This window comes from Myotis daubentonii, chromosome 3, assembly GCF_963259705.1.
Source record: "Myotis daubentonii chromosome 3, mMyoDau2.1, whole genome shotgun sequence".
In the NCBI taxonomy this organism is placed as follows: Eukaryota; Metazoa; Chordata; class Mammalia; order Chiroptera; family Vespertilionidae; genus Myotis; species Myotis daubentonii.
The window spans coordinates 129,753,384-129,773,240 of NC_081842.1; the positions used below are offsets into that span (position 1 = coordinate 129,753,384).

At 47.1% G+C, this 19,857-nt stretch overlaps 1 protein-coding gene across 11 annotated transcripts in view; it reads left to right on the forward strand.

Annotated features, from left to right (window-relative positions):
- Positions 1-19,857, forward strand: part of RREB1 (ras responsive element binding protein 1) — a 145,653-nt gene that overhangs the window by 99,447 nt on the left and 26,349 nt on the right. For all 11 annotated transcript variants that reach the window (XR_009451912.1, XM_059688536.1, XM_059688534.1 and 8 more), the window contains exon 9: positions 18,289-18,478. Coding sequence is in view for 10 of the 11 variants with exons in the window: in XM_059688536.1 (XP_059544519.1) it covers positions 18,289-18,478 (190 nt within the window). In the remaining variant the exon portion in view is untranslated. The remainder of the gene's footprint in view (positions 1-18,288; positions 18,479-19,857) is intronic.

A 19,857-nucleotide genomic window follows, 5' to 3' on the forward strand; every position in this document is an offset into this window, starting at 1 on the left:
CACTCAGCTTTCTTTCCCAACCTTCCCTGAGAACTTTCATCCGGTAAAAAGCCCTGTGTTCTTAGTGAGCAGATAGGCTTGGAACCTTTTCCTATGCAGCTGCCACTTTTTAAATTGGTAAGCATTGGAATCAACTCGGTGCCAGGGGGAGCCTCTGGTGCCGTGTGCCGCTGGAAAGTTGCGTGTCTGCCAGGGTCACCCAGGGCAGGTGTCCGCATGCAGGGCTGTGGCTTCGGGTTTCAGGAGACAGTGGGGGTTGTGGAAATCTGGACGTCTGTGTATGGACCACATTGCCTTCCTGAGATACGTGTTTGGTTGTGACTGAGGAGTGAAGGGGTCTGAACAAGCGGGACTTTTGTGTTAAGGGAAAAGTCTAATTAATAGTATGGTAACATAAAGCTGTGTCAGGTATCATTATCGTTAATCACATTAGCTTGACATTTTTTCATTAGGGGAAAAAGGGATTTATGACAAGTTCAAACTGCTGAGCAATTGAAGTGCTATAAAATGTCCCTCCATAACTCCCCCATTTTGAGAAATTGCATGACACGTGGAGTGGTCAACCCCTGGGTCCCACTCCTGTCTGCTCACAGGGGACTTGCCCAGCTGCATCTGAACCTTGATGGAGAGCTGACCAGACGACCCCTGCGGGCCCTTTCAGGCCTTCAGTTCTGTGAAGCTGAAACCTGTCTCTTAACAGTTGTTCTTTGTCTACCAAGAAAGAGCATTTGACTCTTTTATAAGCCCTGTAGTTCTAAGAGATTCAGGAACTTGACTTCGCGGTTTTATTAACATCCACGGCATTCCCAGGATGTGGGCTTGTGGTGGGTGGTGAATATTGAATTAGCTCTCCAGACTGAGGACCTGAGCAAACAGAGGTGAAGTTACCTGAAGTCACATGGCAAGTCGTGGGCAGGGACAGTAATAGCCGTGGGACCCCCAAATCCTTTCACTGCAAAGTAAACACACTGCTAGTCTACGAGTCCCTACATGTTTTGTTTCACTTCATGCTTTATTCTGTGTTTAGATATCTTTAGGAACTACCCACTTGCCCCCTTCTGTGTAATTCTGCCGTGCAGGGAACATCACTTGAGTCTCAGTAGAGATTGTGGGTGGCTGGAGCCCGTACAGTGTATAGCAGTGATAAAGACCAGGTGTCCCCTTCTTAAATGCCGACCTGCACCAGGGTGTGGGTTCTCCTGATGGAGCCTTCTAGACAAGCAGCTTCTCCAGGGCAGGCTGGGCTTGCTGCTCTGAGAGGCTAGATTGGGAAATGCACTGGACACGGTGGTTCTGTTCTGCACGATTCAGAGGGTAATACACTCACCGTGACGCCAGGGCCACCGATGGGCTGTGATTTGAACCTCAAGTCCTGCCTGTTTTCATTGCCTACTCAGGTATAATACCCTTTGTTTGGTGAGGGCTTGACTGGAGAAGTTTTATAGCCTGGCAGGGACTCAACCCCTCCTGGAAGCCCTCCCTCCCAGCAGAGCCCCTGGATGCTGCACCCACAGTGCCAGCAATGGCCATAAGAAGGGCTTGCCTTGCTTCCACTGTGGGACAACCAGGCCATGCCCTGCTAGCGGTTATTGCTAGTTGGGGTGGGGCTTGTGTCGGGAAACCAAAAGGAGCTGATTACAGAACATAGTTAATTTCCCTTTTCTCCTCACTGCTCTGCCTTTCCACATAATAGCCTGCTATCAAGGAGACCATGGGGGCAGGCAGGAGCCAGCAGGGCCCAGCCAGGCAGTGAACTGTGACAGTAGCTGGTGGGAGAAATTGCTTGTTAACCCAGACCTAAAATAGGCACCAACTCCATTTGCAAACACCAAAGGCAGCAGAACCACAGTGGGATAGATGCTACCAGTTTAGACAGAAAGTTTATAACTCAAAACAGCTGTTGGCTTCTCTTCTCTCCTGCCCTTACCCCCACCCCCACTGGAAAGATGCTTATTGTTTCTTAATAAAAAAATGTTGGAAATCTAAACTCATATAAACGCTGAGCCGTTGTCCTCCACTCCCCTGTGTTTCAAATTAACGAAGTGTCAGTGTAGAACGACAGGAAGACATGAGGCTGCTTGTAGTGATTCTAGCTCTGGCTGGTTATTGCCTGGGCCCTGTGACTAGCAGTAAACCAGCCGTCTATGGGGCTCCCAGACAAGAAGTGCGGGGCTTCTGGAGACCTGGCATTTGGAATCGGAGGTGATGGGCAAGAGTGTTCAGTGAGCAGGTGGATGCAAAAAGGACATCCCTGTGTGAGGATGTTGCAGGGTGTTGAATTTCCTGCTTGGTTATAAGAATAGAACAGAGTAACAGATCGTACACTTCCATGAATAAAGTTAGCTGGGAGGGAAGTGCAGCTCCGTGCCCACAGGTAGGAAGAGAGCTATGGATATCATTTTAAATTTTCTAATAGCCACGTTTTAAAAAAATAAAAAAGAAACTGGTGAAATTGATCATGCTTTGTTGATTATACCAATATGTCCAAAATATAATGTCAACATAAGTACAATATAAAAATTGTCAGCAACATGTCTTAGTTTCTTGTCTATGTACCAAGTCTTTGCAGTCCACAGTGTGTGGTATGATCACAGCCCATCTCAGTTTAAGCAGGCGTGTTTCAAGTGCCCAGCAACCACCTCACAGGTGCAGGCCTAGGATAAGCCCACCGATAGCAGGGATGGCGCCACGGCAGCGGCTTTCCTTTGTTGGCCCCTGGTCTTGTGTCTGAATGACTTATGTCTGGCTGACTGGGGCTGGGCCTGGACCAGTGACAGCTGGGTGGTCACCATGGTGATGCGGCTGCAGCTGGGGGCACAATCTGGCAAAAGTTATTGTACAATCTTACATGGCTGCTGCTGCTGCTGCTTTTTTAATTGATTTCAGAGAGGAAAGGAGAGAGAGGGAGAGATAGAAACATCAATGAGGGGAGAGAATCATTGATTGGCTGCCTCCTGCACGCTCCCTACTGGGGAGGATTGAGCCTGCAACCTGGGCATGTGCCCCTGACTGGAATCGAACCTGGGACCCTTTAGTCTGCAGGCTGACACTCTATCCACTGAGCCAAACTGGCTAGGGCTTACATGGCTTCTTGATTGAAAGAAATCAGGTAATAAATGATTTTTCAATCATTTTAGCATATGATGGAGTGCTTATTATATTTTAGGCGATTGACTAGACTTGAGAAAAAAAATAGTGATGTTGGAGATAGGACCCCTCAAGGGCTTTTAGAAAGTAAATGAGCAGTAAAAAAAAGCAAAGGGGACAGATTCAGGGCCCGAGGGGCATGGTGCCCGTTGTTCAAGCAGAGGGAGCTGACCCCGCTGGGTGAAGCTTCCCGGGGCATTTCACATCAGGTGTGGTAGTGCTCCCCGCAACCCTCTGCTGGAGGCCCCCCTCCGTTGAGTGGGCATGGCCTTGGTTGTCTGTGAGGTGATTTCACATTTGAAGGCACTGCCCTCAAATCCCTGTCAGGGAATAGTCCACTGGAGCCCAAGGGGGCTCCGACAGGCAGGATGTGGGCGGGGAGGGGAGTGCTGCTGTAGGTGTGGATGGGCTGGGCCCTCCTCGTCTTGGCAGTGGAGAGGTGCCAGAACCTTCTTTCCTGGGGATTCTGAAGTGTTCCAAAGAGTGTTCCACTCCCTGTACTGCACACACACGCACACACACCCATGGCCTGCAGGAAGGCCTTCAGACGCATTCAATGGCGTTGGTCCCACACTTGATACATGCTATTCTAAAAACAGGGAAAGGGATAACAAAAGATTGGTCAGCATTTTGTATTTGAGTCTCAGGGGTCTGAGGCTCGGCCCGTTGGAAGCAGATTTAAAATGATGTTGGTGGCAAGGTTGCAGCGGAGTACACTTCCCTTCTCCCCTCCTTCCCAGCGGGCCTAGAAGCTGGAGGCACCTTTGTCAGGACTGCCCCCCTCCACCCTGCTGAGGATCTTCTCTATGACTTGGGCTGTGCCGGGCAGGGATAGCCCCCGGCTTCTGCGCTCACCCCACCCTAGATCTGCCTGGGCTTCATGCCACACTGGTTCGGGTGAACAGTCTAAGCAGGGTGTTGGGACGCGGTGTGCAGCCTGGAGGATTCCTGGGCGTAGGGAGGGCAGGCTGCCGCCCACTGTTGGCCAGGGCCCTGTCACAGGGCCTGTGCTGTTGCTCCCAGCAACCGAGAGAGATTAGTGCAGCTGTTGGATGTCAGTTCTCAGCTGGGACGGGACTGGAGGGGAGAGTGGGCTCAAGGGGAGAGGCATGTCTGAGCCAGGCAGGACTCTGAGGAGAGGTTGTTTGCACTTAATCGTCTTGCCTCCCGAGACAGAGCAGGAAAAATGAAGCATGAAATCCCTTTCAAAAATAATGTCAGTCTCTCGATTAAAACACTGTAATGAGCAAGAAATCCAGTATCTCAGGAAATTGGCCTGGGTGAGCAGCAGCCTTCTTAGCTAGGTTTTTACAGGTTCTGATGTCAGGGCCTGGGCCTGCTGGCTGCTTGCGAGTGTTAGTGCTAAGAAGGGCTCCCAGTGGAGCCGCTGTCCAGTGGCATGAGTTGTAGAAGGAGCTGAGCACCTGCAAATAACTCTCTTCGGAACTGACAGCATAACAGAGTTGCAAGAAGGAATTAAGCCATTGGCTCCATCCTAGCTGCCTGGCAGCTCTGTAGCCTCCAGCAAGTTGAGACTCAGTTTTTCCATCTGCAAAATGAATTTCAGGACTGATGTGAGGGGGAAGGGGACAATCCACATTCCATTATATTGTAACAAATGCTGGATGAGCATTTACCACTGATACTAGATTTAGAATATGTCATTTCTAGTATTTTAAACCTTACAACATTTACAGTTATGATTTTATAACACTCTTTGGGTACCCCATTCCAATGACATTAAGGAATGAAATTCCGGAACATCTCCCAGGTACTGCTTACTTGACAGAGAACATGAAAGCGGATTATCCTTTATTTATTACTAGAGGCCCAGTGCACGAAATTCGTGCATGGGTAGGGTCCGTATGCCTGGCAGGCAATCAGGGCCAATTGGGGCCTTCCTTCCCCCGGCTGCCGGCCAGGGCCTGACCTCATTCCGCACTGCCCCCTGGTGGTCAGAGCACATCATAGTGAGTGGTCAAACTCCTGGTTGGTTGAACACACAGTAGGTTGAACTCCAGAGGGGACAATTTGCATATTAGCCTTTTATTATATAGGATTATAAAGAGCCTCTTTTATTTAATTTTGCTTTTGTGAATATTGGGAAAACCGAGTGGCTATTTAGTAAATTGGGTTTGAGACCTAACAACGAAATTTTGTAATACACCTGTGCCGAGAGCCACATACTTAAAAGCTTGAAGGGACTTGATACCTTTAAATAATAGAGCCACACATCATTTTCCTTGGATTATTGGAGAAATCTGAGATGCTAAAGAAATTTCCTGATATTTGAAATTTACCAAAGCATTTCTCTGAAAATACGTTTAGTATAGGGGAAAAAATATTTTTTTTACCCTTTCTTGATGATGGGTTCACCCATCTGTCTGTTACCTGACACAATGGTAGAATGATTTGAAAGTCAAATGCCTGTGGTTTATTGCTTTGGGCTACTTTGAAGCTTTTTTGTTAACTCCAGGATTTTCCTCTTGTTCTGGAGAGTTATGGTCACCGGATGAATAAAATATTATCATAGCAAGCACTGAGAGGAGCTAATCCTAACATTGTTTAGCTACAAGGTTTATTTATTTTTTCAGCCTTACTTTTCATTTGTGTAAATCCCATTGCTGATAAATTTGCCTTCAGGCCTGACTCTTAATCATCGATGTGTATCCGTGCTTCCTGCCCATTTGGGGTGTTTTGGGAAGGTTGTTTAGAAGCTTGTTAGCGGGCCCTGGCCGGTGGCTCAGTTGGTTGGAGCATCGTCCCTGCCCTCCAAAAGATTGTGGGTTTGATTCCCAGTCAGGGTGCATACAAGAGGCAACTGATGGATGTTTCTCTATCTCCCTTCCCCTCTATCTTTAAAAAAAAAAAAAATCAGTAAGAACATATTTTTAAAAAATAGTTTCTTGCTATCATACTTCTAATATCCCTGTCATATTAAAAACTAAAAACAAAAAAACCCCAAGAAACTTGTTAGCGGTTATCAGTGTTGATACCTTTCCTGGTGATAGTTGTTCCTGGTAAGTGCCTCTTAGCCCTCCTGCGAGCCATCAGCACTGCTGGCTCTGCTCAGGGCTTCTTGTGCCCACACGCCTTACACAGAATGCCAGACCATGACACCACAGGGGTCACACTGCATTTCTACCCAGGGAGGAGCTAATCCCAAAATTGTTTAGCCACAAGGTTTATTTTTTTTTTAAAAGCCTTATTTTTTTTTTATTTCTGTAAATCCCATTGCCCAGAATTATGCAGTGTTCTTATTTTTTAATATATTTTTTATTGTTGATAGTATTACAGAAACCTCCCATTTTCTCCCCTTTTCCTCCCCTCCCCCTGTCTCCCCATCTCCAGGTCTTCACCACCCTATTGCCTGTGTGCTGTGTTCTTAGAAGAAAAGAAAAGAAAAAGAACAGATACCATAGTGCCCTGCCTCATTAAGCAAGCTGTGGTACATGTCAGCTCTCAATTCAATGAGTTTAAAATTTTGACTTTTTTCTTTTTAAGACTAGTTGGGGACCTGGCTATGAACAAGAATATCATTTATTTGCCATAAAGTCCTTTGAGAATTGCAAGGACAAACCTCAGCTAACTAAGGCGAGTGCTTCCTTGGCCTACAGCGCTGGCTGTTGCAGCCCTTCCCTTGCTGTGCTGTCCCTCTGCCTGTGGCAGCCGGGGCAGGGCTTGGGCACTGGCTGGCGGTCCAGGTCTCTCCATGGTTTCAGGACCCTGCCAGTTCACTGTTCTTGTGGGAGTCAGATGTCTTTACCATGTTAATGTGCTCTTTCTAGCCTGGCCAATGCCAAGGTCAGAGCCAGTGTGCTGTGCGATTTTGCTTGGTTTGTTTGATTTCCAAAAGAGAAGGGACAAGAAGGGCTAACGTATGAGTTGAAGGCTCTCTGGGATCATGGTGCCTCCTTCCAGCTGCCAGCATTGGGAGCCCTCAATCCTGCCATACCAGGGGCCACAGTGGAAACTGGGCTCACCTACCCCCTCACCCCACATGTTCCCTGGGGGCACTTTCCTGCCCTGGGACCCCCCCCACCTCAGCCCTCTCCTATGTGTGCTTCACACCTACCCATGCCCTTCAGTGACATTACAAGTGGTGCTAAGGGAGAGAGAAGTTGCAAGCAGCTGCAACCCTCTGCTATTCAAGAGAGCTCAACTCTGCATGCCCCTGACACTATAGCTCCTCCTTTCCACACACCCCTAACAGAGCTGCTAGATCCCTGCCCTGGTCAGAGGATCCTCCTAGAGGAATGGGGGATGCTGAAATCCACTCCAGTATTCTAAATTAAGTTTCATACTCTCTTATAGAGGCATTTGCTAACGTGCTAGAGTTCAGGTGTTTTCTGGGTGAATAGGCTCTGGTGAGGTGCCTTAGGGTACAGAAACACTGTGTCTGTGAATAGAATGATGGGCATTCACATACAGGTGATCCTCCTTTTACAAGTTGAGGACACGTGAGCTTTCATCCCTGTGTGACACTTGGAATCTAATCTCACCTTTACTTAAATTGTCCTTTGCGGTTTTTCCACTGATGGATTTTTGTTTTCCTTAGAGTACCTATTTCTGTGTGAGATTTAAAAAGGAAGGAAGCAGGTTTGTTTTTAGAAGAGTTGGTGGAGTTCTGTTAGCTTGCTTAAATCCTACAACTAGATACACTTTCTCCCAAATTCATTTGTCCTACTGAGAGCATAGTTTCCATTTTGGAAAAGTTACCCTCAGTTGCCTATGTAGGGCCATCTCTGCTACCAGACAATCAGAAACAGCCTCTTGGGTTTGTAAAACTTCCCTCTGGCACATCGTCAAAATCACTCGCAAAATGGAATCGTCCTACAGCCTCCCCTCTCCTAGGACTCAGTACAGTTCTACTCCATCTACATACTTGGCAGTCGTGCTATTCACAAGTTCCTGGCAGAGTTGAGAGATCCCCTAAACTAGGGGTAAGGGGAGAGTTGGGGGAACCATTTGGCCAGTGGCTGTGGCCTTAATGAAGACTGACAAGCCCAAGTGAGATTAGCAAATACCCCAGGAATCATGCCTGCGCCAGCTCTGCATCCAACAACATCAGCATCGCTTACAAATTTACAATGACCTTCATTGTCCTTGAAGAGCTGCTTAGAAACAAAGTTGCAGGGCATTCTCCCTGGGAGGGCTGGTTGAATGGGTGTCTCTGGCTAACAAAGGCCGATCCAAATGTCCTGGGTGATGGGTTTCCACACTGCTTTTATTTAGGTCTGTCACCAGGTGCAGAGTGTGAGGGGGAGGCAGTGTTTCTCTGTGGCTGTTTTTTTCTGCCTTTAACCAGCCTCTCGAAGTACTTCTGGTTTCAAAGCAGATTTTTTTTTCTCTGCCACTTTCAAGCAGCTTGTTTGTGAGATGACATTCTATATCTTTTCAGAAGTGAAACCGGAGCCCCTTGGTTGAAATCCCATGAAAAACAGAGGTGTGAACCTGTAGATCCAGGGCCTTATTTAGATGTTGTTAGAAGGCTCTGAGTGTGTGCAAGCTCCTCTGCATGAGCTGTGGCTCCAGGAGGGTGGGGGAGTGGTGAGGAAGCAGGTATTGTAGGTAGGACAGAGGCTGACCACAAAGAACACATGCCTCTCCCCAGGAGTCTCAAAGTGAAACAGAAGTAGCAGAGAATATTATGAAGTTCTCAAGAGAGAACACACCCTTTTGAAATTAAAATTCCATTTTTCCTGAATTTTTTGTTTCCTCTGATTGCCAGGAAATGAGTTGTTCCTGATTTTTTTTTTTTTTAATGCTCCTAGCAATACAAAATAATGGTTAAGTTTGTAATGCAGCCTTGCAGTTTTTCAAGGATTTTATTATCTGTTATTCATCGTAGCTCTAAAGATCCCCATCATACACAGGAGAAAATAAACAAGCTTGGAGAAGGAAGGTGAAAGAGCTCTCACAGGCCTGTAGCTTATAGAGTGATCTTACAGGTTCAGGATCCTCTCACTTAATTCTCACTGTAATCTGTTTTTCAAAGTTGTCTAACTATTAGTCACCTTGTGTGCTTGTTCACATACAGATTCTTAGGCCTATGCTCTCCTTATTTGGATTATGGTTTCTTAAGAAGGTCCTGAGGGGATTCATATCTCAGGCATGTTTGGGAAATTTTACATAGGCAGCTAAAATGCAGATAAAGTAAATTCTACAAGGCCACTGAACTTACCCGCCCAGTGCCTCTGGTCCCTGGGCCCATCCCTGCACTGTTCCACAGCTGCCTTCCACAGAGGACACAGAGCTGTGGGTGGCACTGGTTTATTCTGCCATGAGTTCATTGAGCACCCACTACATGTGAACCTCTGTCCTAGAAGCCAGGAACAGGAGGGATTATAAACTGAATTACAGGCTCAGTGCACAAAATTTGTGCACTTGGGGGCGGCGGGGGCAAGGGGTCCCTCATCCCAGCCTGCACCCTCTCACAGTCCAAGAGCCCTCCAGGGTTGTCCAACTGATGCGGGGAGTGGGCATAAGCCAGCAGTCGGACATCCTCAGCACTGCTGCAGATGCAGGAGAGGCTCCCGCCACCACTGCTGTGCTCGCCAGCTGTGAGCCCAGCTTCTGGCTGAGCAGCGCTCCCCCTGTGGGAGCACACTGATCATCAGGGGGCAGCTTCTATGTTGAGCATCTGCCCCCTGGTGGTCAGTTCATGTCATAGCGACCGGTCCTTCTGCTGTTTGGTCTATTTGCATATTAGTCTTTTATTATATAGGACAAGTGGCCTGGTGCACAAAATTCGTGCATGGGGGGGCTCCCTCAGCCCATCCTGCACCCTCTCCAATTGGGGACCCTTTGGGGATGTCTGACTGCCAGTTAAGGCCTGATCCTTCCTAACTGCTTGCCTGCCTGCCTGATCACCCCCAACTGCCCTCGCCTGCAGGCCTGATCTCACCCCCAACTGCCCTCCTCTTCTGGCCAATTTGGTTCTGATTGGTTGGTTTCTATGCCAGTCAGCATCAAAAGCTCTGCCTCCTAGGCAGCCATTGGCTCCTCACAGCACCCAGATTTGGTTCTGATTAGTCAGTTCCTATGCCAGTCAACGTCAAAAGCTCCGCCTTCTAGGCAGCCATTTGTTCCTCATAGCACCCAGATTCTGTTCTGATTGTTCGGTTTCTATGTCAGTCAGCATCTTTGGGTCTATCAATGGGGCCTGATAAGAAAGGCAGGGCTGATAAGCAGCCCCAGTGGAGGCTTGCAGAGAAATGGAGGTGTGGCTGCTGGCCAGACTGGGAGAGAAAGAGAGAGGCAAGTGCTGATCAAAAGCTGCCACAGAGGCAACGGATCAGTCCCTGCTTCTCTCTTCAGGCCTCTCTCTGGCCCTGATTCGCAGCCCCCTCAACAGTCAGTGCTGGGGCACTGCACCTGCAATGGAAGCAGTCTGCGCTGGATTGCCACACCCAGCACTGACTGCAGGACTGACTTCCGGTTGGTCAAGCCTCGGTCAGGAGAGGTCGTTAAGACCCAGGGTTTCTATATATTAGGATAAGAGACTAGAGCAGTGGTTCTCAACCTTGGCTGCACATTAGAATCACCTGGGAATCTTTTTAAAATCCTGATTTCTGGGTCTCATCCTCTGGAAATTCTGTTTCTTTGTTACTAATGTTGTGGCCTCACCCCATAACAAAGAAACAGAATTTCCGGAGGATGAGGCCCAGAAGTCAGGATTTTAAAGATTCCCAGGTGATTCTAATGTCCAGCCAAGGTTGAAAACCACTGGACTAGAGAAAGAGTGTCATTAATTGCTATAATAGAAGTGCAGCAAATTCTGATTGCCCTATTAAGAGAGACTGTCCATTGCTTTGTTTTGTTTTGATATGTTTTTATTGATTTCAGAGAGGAAGGGAGAGGGAGAGAAGGATAGAAAATCAATGATAAGAGATTCGTTGATCGGCTGCCTCCTGCACACCCCCCACTAAGGATTTGATCCCACAGCCCGGGCCTGTGCCCCAACCTGGAATTGAATCATGACCACCTGGTACATAGGTCAACACTCATCCACTGAGCCACGCCAGCTGGGCTTTCCAATTGTTTGTTTGTTTTTATAAAACCTGCTTATGTTGCCTCTTACATTGAATATTCATGGCCAATAGGTGTGCGCTGGTGTGGTAGTCTCAAACGTGGAGGGTGTTCAGAAAGATCTCTTAAGGTATAAGAAAAAAATAGAACTTTTTTTTTTTTTAAATATATTTTATTGATTTTTTACAGAGAGGAAGGGAGAGAGATAGAGAGTTAGAAACATCGATGAGAGAGAAACATCGATCAGCTGCCTCCGGCACATCTCCTACTGGGGATGTGCCCGCAACCCAGGTACATGCCCTTGACCGGAATCGAACCTGGGACCTTTCAGTCCGCAGGCCGACGCTCTATCCACTGAGCCAAACCGGTTTCGGCAAAAATAGAACTTTTTTATCTCACCCTTTAAATTTTTCTGTTTTTACATTTTATAATGTACCTGACATATATGCGTACAAATATATGTACAGTAGGTCCTCGAGTTATGTCAGAGATCCATTCCTCCGGCACGACGTAACGCAATTTTTGTCGTAAGTCGGAACCCACCTACGTAAGCCCCTATGTCACTCACATGGAGCACGTACACAGCAGTAATGAAGTGAAACAGTAAAAAAAATTTAAAAGAAAGATAACAATTCCTGACCTTTACTTGTGGTAAATAAATAATAAAAAAACATAAAGCACATAATGTACATACGTCGAAATGACGGAACTTTTTTTTCCTTTTATAAATAAATGGGAGTGGCGACATAACCACAAAATGACGTACGTCGAGTCCAACATAACCCAAGGACTGTGTGTTTATATAAATACACATCGTACATATTTCTCAGTTAAACAATAAATAGATATGAGATGCATGCTCAAAAATGTCTTAATTAGCCCTAGCCGGTTTGGCTTAGTGGATAGAGCGATGGCCTGCAGACTTAAGCGTCCCAGGTTCCATTTTGGTCAAGGGCACATGCCCGGTTGTGGGCTCCATCCCCAATGGGGGGCATGCAGAAGGCAGCCAATCAATGATTCTCTCTCATCATTGATGTTTCTATCTCTCTCTCCCTTTCCCTTCCTCTCTGAAATCAATAAAAATATGTTTTTTTTAAATGTCTTAATTATAAGGTGTTATATGGTTCACAGAGTTTGCAGCCCACCTCTCAGGTACACATACTCACCTTTCACAGTTGACTTGTATGCTACCAAGAGTCAGTATTATTTCTTCCCAACCTGTTTGTTTCAGCAATACTTGTAATTATTTGCTATAATTTCATTAAATTTTGTATGAACCAGTGAAATATTGTTTTTAAAAAAAGAATAGTCTAGCCCTGGCTGGGTGGCTCAGTTGGTTTGAGCATGGTCCTGTACACTAAAATGTTTCGATTCCCAGTTGGGGTGTGTACAGGAGGCAACCAATCAGTGTTTCTCTCTCACATCAATGTTTCTCTCTCTCTCTCTCTCTCTTCCTCTTTTTAGAATCAATAAAAAACATCTCCTAGGATGAGGATTAAAAAAAAAAAAAGAATAGTCTAAGTTGGGCAGACTTGGTTATTGGCCATATTGGACTGTTTTGTAAAAAATTGCTGTCATATTTAAAGTGGGCAAGACACCTATAAATATAGAAATAATCATAAAAATATGGGGTTCTGGTTTAGTTTGGTTTGTAAAAATGTAGGTTCTTGCTCTCCCTTAAAGAATCTAAACTGGAAATCAGAGATGTTATGAGAATGATTTATGCAATGACAGCAACATGGACTCACACATAGGATGGGTGAATAAGTGTACAGTCAGTTCTTGTTATTCACTGTAGTTATTTTCTACTAGAGGCCTGGTGCATGAAATTCGTGCATGGGTGGGGTCCCTAGGCCTGGCCGGCCATCAGGGCTAATCAGGTTCCCTGCCTCCCCGCCTCCTCCTTCCCTCGCTGCCCGTGTCTGCTGCTACCCAACCCCAGTTCCCCAGCCCAGGCCCAGCCCCAGTCAGGCAATTGGGACCTGTCAGCCAGAGGGAGGGACTGGGAGGTTGGCAGTGGACGCTGATCAGGCGATTGGGGCCTGCTGGCTGGGGGGAGGGGCCAACTACCACCGCGGCAGGTGGGCGGTGGTCTGATTGGGGCCTGCAGAATTGGGGGAGGGACCCAGGAGGTTGGCCGCTGGCCCCAAGGAGGGAGCTGGCCTTCGACACCCCTGGGAAAGGGGCTGCGTCCACCACCACCCACCCTCGGTTCCTTGTCCCAGCCCGGGGGCCTGGCCCGGATCAGGTGATCAGGGTCTGCAAGCTGAGAGGAGGGACCAGGATATTGGCCAGCAGGCCCCATTGGTGATCGGGGCCTGCAGGCTGGGGGCAGCTCCTGTGTTGAGCGTCTGTCCCCCTGTGGTCAGTGCACGTCATAGTGACTGATCGTTCCATCATAATGGTCACTTAGGCTTTTCTACATATAGATAGAGGCACCATGAACACAGAATTAATACTGAGTCATTGCTCCTGAATGAAACAGTTATAACATTTCATCAGCTGAATATATAACCTCATTTTATGTGTGTTTCTATTTAAATACAGCTTATTTATGAAATACTATTGACTCATTGACATGAAATTTACAGCCAACAGCACTGCAATTCATCTCTGATGAAAGCTTATCTAAAACAGGTATTTTTTCCATAAGGCACATCACAGTCTCTTGCATTTAGGAACAGCACTTCAGCACTATCCTCCAGGGACATTTTATACACAGAACCACCAACAAAAAGCACTACAGATAGATTGTGGCACTAAACAGACTGCAAAAAAGACACTTGTTTACAGTATGACAGCTGAACAAGAAGGCAGAGTGTCTCCTTTTTATATCTCAGCTGGGAATGTGTGCCTAGGGCAACTCAAGTTTTTCACAGTGCTGTGCACAATCATGAATGACCCAAAAAGTGCTGCAAGTACTAATTTGGGGTTTACAAGTAAATTTTAATGAATAGGCAAATTCATAAATACAGAATCCACAAATAATGAGGATCAACTGAATGTATTTTGTCAACCAATGGTTGTTGGTGCCAATTCAAACTGCAACAGGAATCCCCAATTTGGGGTGTGGTAAAGAAGGAACTTTATTCAGTACAAACAGCTCAGAGGTAATACAACATGGCCATGAAAATAGCACTGGTGTGGAACAGCTCCCTGTGAAGCTGCCTGGGAACCAGGCGGTCCTGAGGCCAGGCCCCTCTTCAGCTAGGCAGCTCTGCTATGTAATGGTCCACTCTGTGATGGTCCACTCTGCTCTGCCCCCCCTCCCACTGGTCAATGCTGGGTCCGAGAAATCTACAGTGTTTCAGCTGCAGCCAGGGAAAGCCAGTCTTTGGTGGAAAGTGTGCTCCCAGATCCACAGGGGAGCTGGCTTATATAGACAGAAGTCCCCACCTCTGGTCCCTGATTGGTCAGAGTTGTGTAGCTCTGATTGGCTGGGGAAAGCTTCAGTCCTATTGGTTGAAATAGTATTCCAGGAAACCCTTATAAGGGCTGGCTCAGAGGGTAGTTCAGTGCAGAGGTAGGTAGTTTACTGAGGAGGCTTCTCTGCTAAGTGCAGTTTGTGGAGAGATCCCTGTGCAGAAATGGCTGCTCTGCCCTGCCTTTTCTTCCCTTCCCTTCCCTTCCCTTCCCTTCCCTTCCCTTCCCTTCCCTTCCCTTCCCTTCCCTTCCCTCCCCTTCCCCTTCCCCTTCCCCTTCCCTCACCTTCCCCTTCCCCTTCCCCTTCCCTCTTCCCTCCCCCTCCCCTCCCCTCCCCTTCCCCTTCCCCTCCCCTTCCCCTTCCCCTCCCCTTCCCTTCCCCTTCCCCTTCCCCTCCCCTCCCCTTCCCCTTCCCCTCCCCTTCCCCTTCCCCTCCCCTTCCCCTTCCCCTTCCCCTTCCCCTTCCCTCTCCCCTCCCCTTCCCCCTTCCCTCCCCTTCCCCTTCCCTCCCCTTCCCTTCCCCTTCCCCTTCCCCCTCCCCTCCCCTTCCCCTTCCCTCCTCTTCCCTTCCCCTTCCCCTTCCCCCTCCCCTCCACTTCCCCTTCCCCTTCCCTCACCTTCCCCTTCCCTTCCCCTCCCCTCCCCTTCCCCTTCCCTCCTCTTCCCTTCCCCTTCCCCTTCCCCCTCCCCTCCCCTCCCCTTCCCCTTCCCTCCTCTTCCCTTCCCCTTCCCCTTCCCCCTCCCCTCCACTTCCCCTTCCCCTTCCCTCACCTTCCCCTTCCCTTCCCCTTCCCTCCCCTTCCCCTTCCCTTCCCCTTCCCCTTTCCCTTCCCCTTCCCCTTCCCCTTCCTTTTTCCTTTCTTTCCTTCTTTTTTTTTTTTGATCCCAGCCAGCCACCTTCTTAGTCCTCAGGGCTTATGGTTTGCTCAACTATATAGTGATCCAGAGTCCAGGACAGTTCCTGGCACTAGTAAAAATGAATTTAAAACACTGCACAAAATGTATGTAGGCAGTGCTATATGAATTCAGGAAGTTCGAGATAGTGTAGACTTCAAGTGAAAGATGCCTGTAGGGGCCCACTGGGCTACGGCTTGCTCCAATCTTTCTTCTTTTTTTTAAATTATTTTTATTGATTTCAGAGAGGAAGGGAGAGGGAGAGAGAGATAGAAACATCAATGATGAGAATCATTGATCGGCTGCCTCCTGCACGCCCCCTATAGGGGATCGAGCCCGCAACACAGGTATGTGCCCTTGACTGGAATCGAACCCGGGATCTTTCAGTTCACAGGCGGACACTCTATCCCCTGAGCCAAACCAGCTAGGGCTGCTCCAATCTTTCTTACTTCTTCTCTTATTCTCACTTTCCAGGGAAGGCACGGACCAGTGCCCATCTCCCACAGTTCCCCAAACCATACCTGCGTACGCCCCAGGCAGGACAGAGGGGAAGGGAGAGAGAAAATGTGAACTATCTCTAGTTCATAAAGTACCAAACCAGATAGGCCATAGGCTTGACCACCCAGCCCGTCCTGCCAGCCTGTAAATCGCACATTGTGGGGCCTTCCTGAGCCCTGGGCTCTGCACCTCCCTGTAGGCCCCTAGCCCCTCTGATTGTCCAGTGCGCTCCTGGAGAAATGGGCTCCTTTGTATTACCCGCACCACATGAGACTCAGTGCAGAGGCTTTTCTTCTGGAGTTTCTATAGATTGACCACCACACACACACACACACACACACACACACACACACACACACACCTACTGCAAATAGTGGTTTGGACATTGTTGACCCGTGGAAAAAAGAGGCAAAAAGCCCACTGTCATTAGCCGTTTGTAATGAGATGTTTTTCTAGATGTATAAGGAACATTTCAAATGCATGCAGAAGTACAGAGACTACTCTAATGACCCCTCACTCGTCACTCAAGTTTCAGGAATTATCCACCCACAGGCACTTGTGTCTCATCTCTTCTCTGCCCCAGATAATTTCAAAACAAATCCCAGGCAACACATTTCATTTATAAATATCTCATTATATGTCTGTAAAGAAAAAGGGCTTTTAAGAAATGTAGACAAGACATTATTATCATCTAATACGGCAATTTTCAACCTTTCCCCTCTCATGGTACACATAAACTAATTACTAAAATTATGTGGCACACCAAAAAATACAATTTTTGCCAATCTGACAAAAAATAAGGTATAATTTTGATTCATTCATACTGGATGGCTATTGTGTTGGCTGTTGTCTTTTTTTTTTTTTTTTTTAACAATCTAAGAACTTTATTCCTCTGTGAAACAATAATAGGAACTGCCGTAGAGGTTTTGTAAGGGGCAGATGTGCTTACATGTGTAAGTACTGGAATGACGCTTGGCACACAGTACTGTGATCATAGGAATGTGCCTGGGAAATTAGTCTAATGTGACTGAGGAAATTTTAATTAATTAAATGTAAATAACCATGTGTAGCTCTAGTGATGGCTTAGGCCAGAGATTTTTCAAACAGTGTGCCTCAAGAATGTTTAAAACAGGCAATACTGAGTATTTAGTCAGGGGCACTGACCTCTTTTTTCTTAGATTGTCAAATGAAAAAAAGACAACAGCCAACACAACAATAGCCGTCCGGTGTGAATGAATCAAAAACATACCTTTACTTTTTGTCAGATCAGCAAAAAATACACTTTTTGTGTGCCGCAGAATTATAGTGATTAGTGATGTGTGCCATGAGAGGAAAAAGGTTGGAAATCGCTGGATAGGGGATGTTGACAACATCCTAATGATTGTATAAATTTTAAGATGGTGGTTTTCAGCAAAGACCGACAGGACAGCACTCGTGTGAAAGTGGAGAAAAGTATTTAACAACGGCATTTCCGGCGCATCCATGTGTCCCGGGACAGTTAAGGTGAAAGAGGAGGGCTGCTCTACAGCAAAGCATTCGTGGGGGCTCCTAGGAAAGGGAGACGGCCTCGTGGTGGGACCCTCACGGTTTGTGTTTGCTTCTTACGAGGTGTGCGCCCTCAGCCTTAGTGTTCTCCTCTGTGATAACGGTCCACCCGCCAGGGTCGTGCCACTGCCCTTAGTGTGGGCTCAGAGGTGGAACTGCGGTTATTCTTCAGATAATGAGTGGCAATAATATCAGAATATAACACATAAATCATAATCTCTGTCACGTGCTGCAACCTCGGTTGAAGAGTTTATCATTTTATCTTGATCAGGTACCAGGAATGCTGATGTGATTGCCTGAGATGCTGTGTAAATTTGTGCTTTTTGACTTTAAAAATGTTTTATGACTAGAATACACTGAGCAGAGGGAGTGAGGACACCACTTTTTGGTGTGCCACATAATTTTAGTAATTAGTTTATGTGTACCATGAGAGGATCCTTTGGAAGGATCACTCAGTGTGGCAGAACAAAGGCCTGCGACAGTGTGCACACCTGTGCTGTCTGCAAAGATGGGAAACCCAGAAGTTGTTAGGCTATAGTTTCTTTTTAAGGAAGAGTTTTTTGTTGCTGACCGTGAGCAGACTGGCTTCTAGATGTTACATCATTCCTATTTTCATTATTATAATAAATTGTTTTATCATTTTATTTTCATTTATTTATAGATCAAAGGGCAATTAAATACAATAAGATTAATGGACAGGTGGAAATTCTGACTTCGCTGTCTCCTTATATTCTGTCACTTTCTTCCCAGATGTGACATTTGCTGTGTCACCTTTCGGACACATCGAGGATTGCTACGCCACAATGCGCTTGTCCACAAACAGCTTCCCAGAGATGCAACGGGAAGGCCTTTCATCCAGAACAACCCTTCCATTCCTGCTGGCTTCCATGACTTGGGATTCACCGACTTCTCCTGTAGGAAGTTTCCTCGGATTTCTCAGGTATGCTGATGGGCAGAACCAGCAGCCGTCTGCTCCGTGGTCCACAGGGTGGGACTTAAATTCCTCACCCTGAGGTTTCCTGTCCTTCAAATGAGGTCCCTTGGGTTTTGTTTTTAACACCTTTCCTCTTGAAATTCAGTTTTGTCCTTTTTAGTCTTTTTTGGGTTGTTGTGTTGAGAGGTGTAGGTGGCCTTTCATTTTTTTTTTCTTCATAGTTACTTACATCTGAGTCTAGCTCATCAGGGCTTTTGCCCATTCTTTAGGCCCTGTCAGAATTAGATTTGTATTTTTAATTACATCAATTTATAGTTTTAATTAGCCTTACAGCTAAATATTTTCAGCATTGTAGTTTTTTATTTAAAACTAGTGACCCCGTGCAATTCATGCACACTGAAAGGAAATTAATTAGAAGGTGGCTGACGAGGCAGAACTGGGCGAGAAAGGCCGGACACGCCCTGGAACCAACCTCCCGCGCTCCCTCCAGCGTCTGAGGAGTGAGCAGGGTCCCTCCGGCAGGTGGGGTCCCTCAGCCTGGCCTGTGGGAATCAGGCCAAAACCCGCTCTCCGACATCCCCTGAGGGGTCCCAGAGTGCGAGAGGGCACTCCGCTAAGTTGGTGTCATACAGGGTGTGGAACGCAAAAACAAGTGTGCAGTAAACCATATTCGAGGCCAACAGTGCCCCAGCAACAACATAACCCACAGCCGAAGGTGGAATCACGTGGGCCCACAAGGAATTGGGCTCCCTCCTCTCTGGTTTTGGGGTACATCACCCAAGAACCACCGCTGCCAAGTCACCAGCTCAGCAGTTCCTGCATTGAGCGTCTGCCCCCTGGTGGTCAGTGCACGTCATAGCAACCGGTCGGACGGGCAGAGAGACACTTAGCATATTAGCCTTTTATATAAAGATAGATGTTGTGGGTCATTATTAACCTGAGCCATATTTGTTCTCTGCTGATAAAGTACCCGCTAAAACTACTTTTTTCCAAATTTAAAAAATTGATAGACGATAGCAACAGTGAAATTCTTCCAGTGCATAAGCCTCAAGCTCAATTCCATATGTAGGCACCCATATGTGTGTACTCATGTAACCCCGGATGGTGCTCCCTCTCTCCTGACAGCACAGGGGTTCTCCACCATCAGTTAGTTTTACAAGGCACCCATTTTTTAAAAAGAAAATCCTACCACTGTGATATTATTACTTAACTTGCTTCACTGCTGAGATACTTGGGGTTGATGTCATTCATCAAGAAAACATGCTTGTGGGTTTCCTTATTCACTCCAGCAATTAGCGAGCAGGGAAAGGTCAGCTCCTACACGTTATGGAGAAAGTTGGGTACTGCAGCCGTTCTGCATCTCAGTTTAGTGATGATTTTTAAAT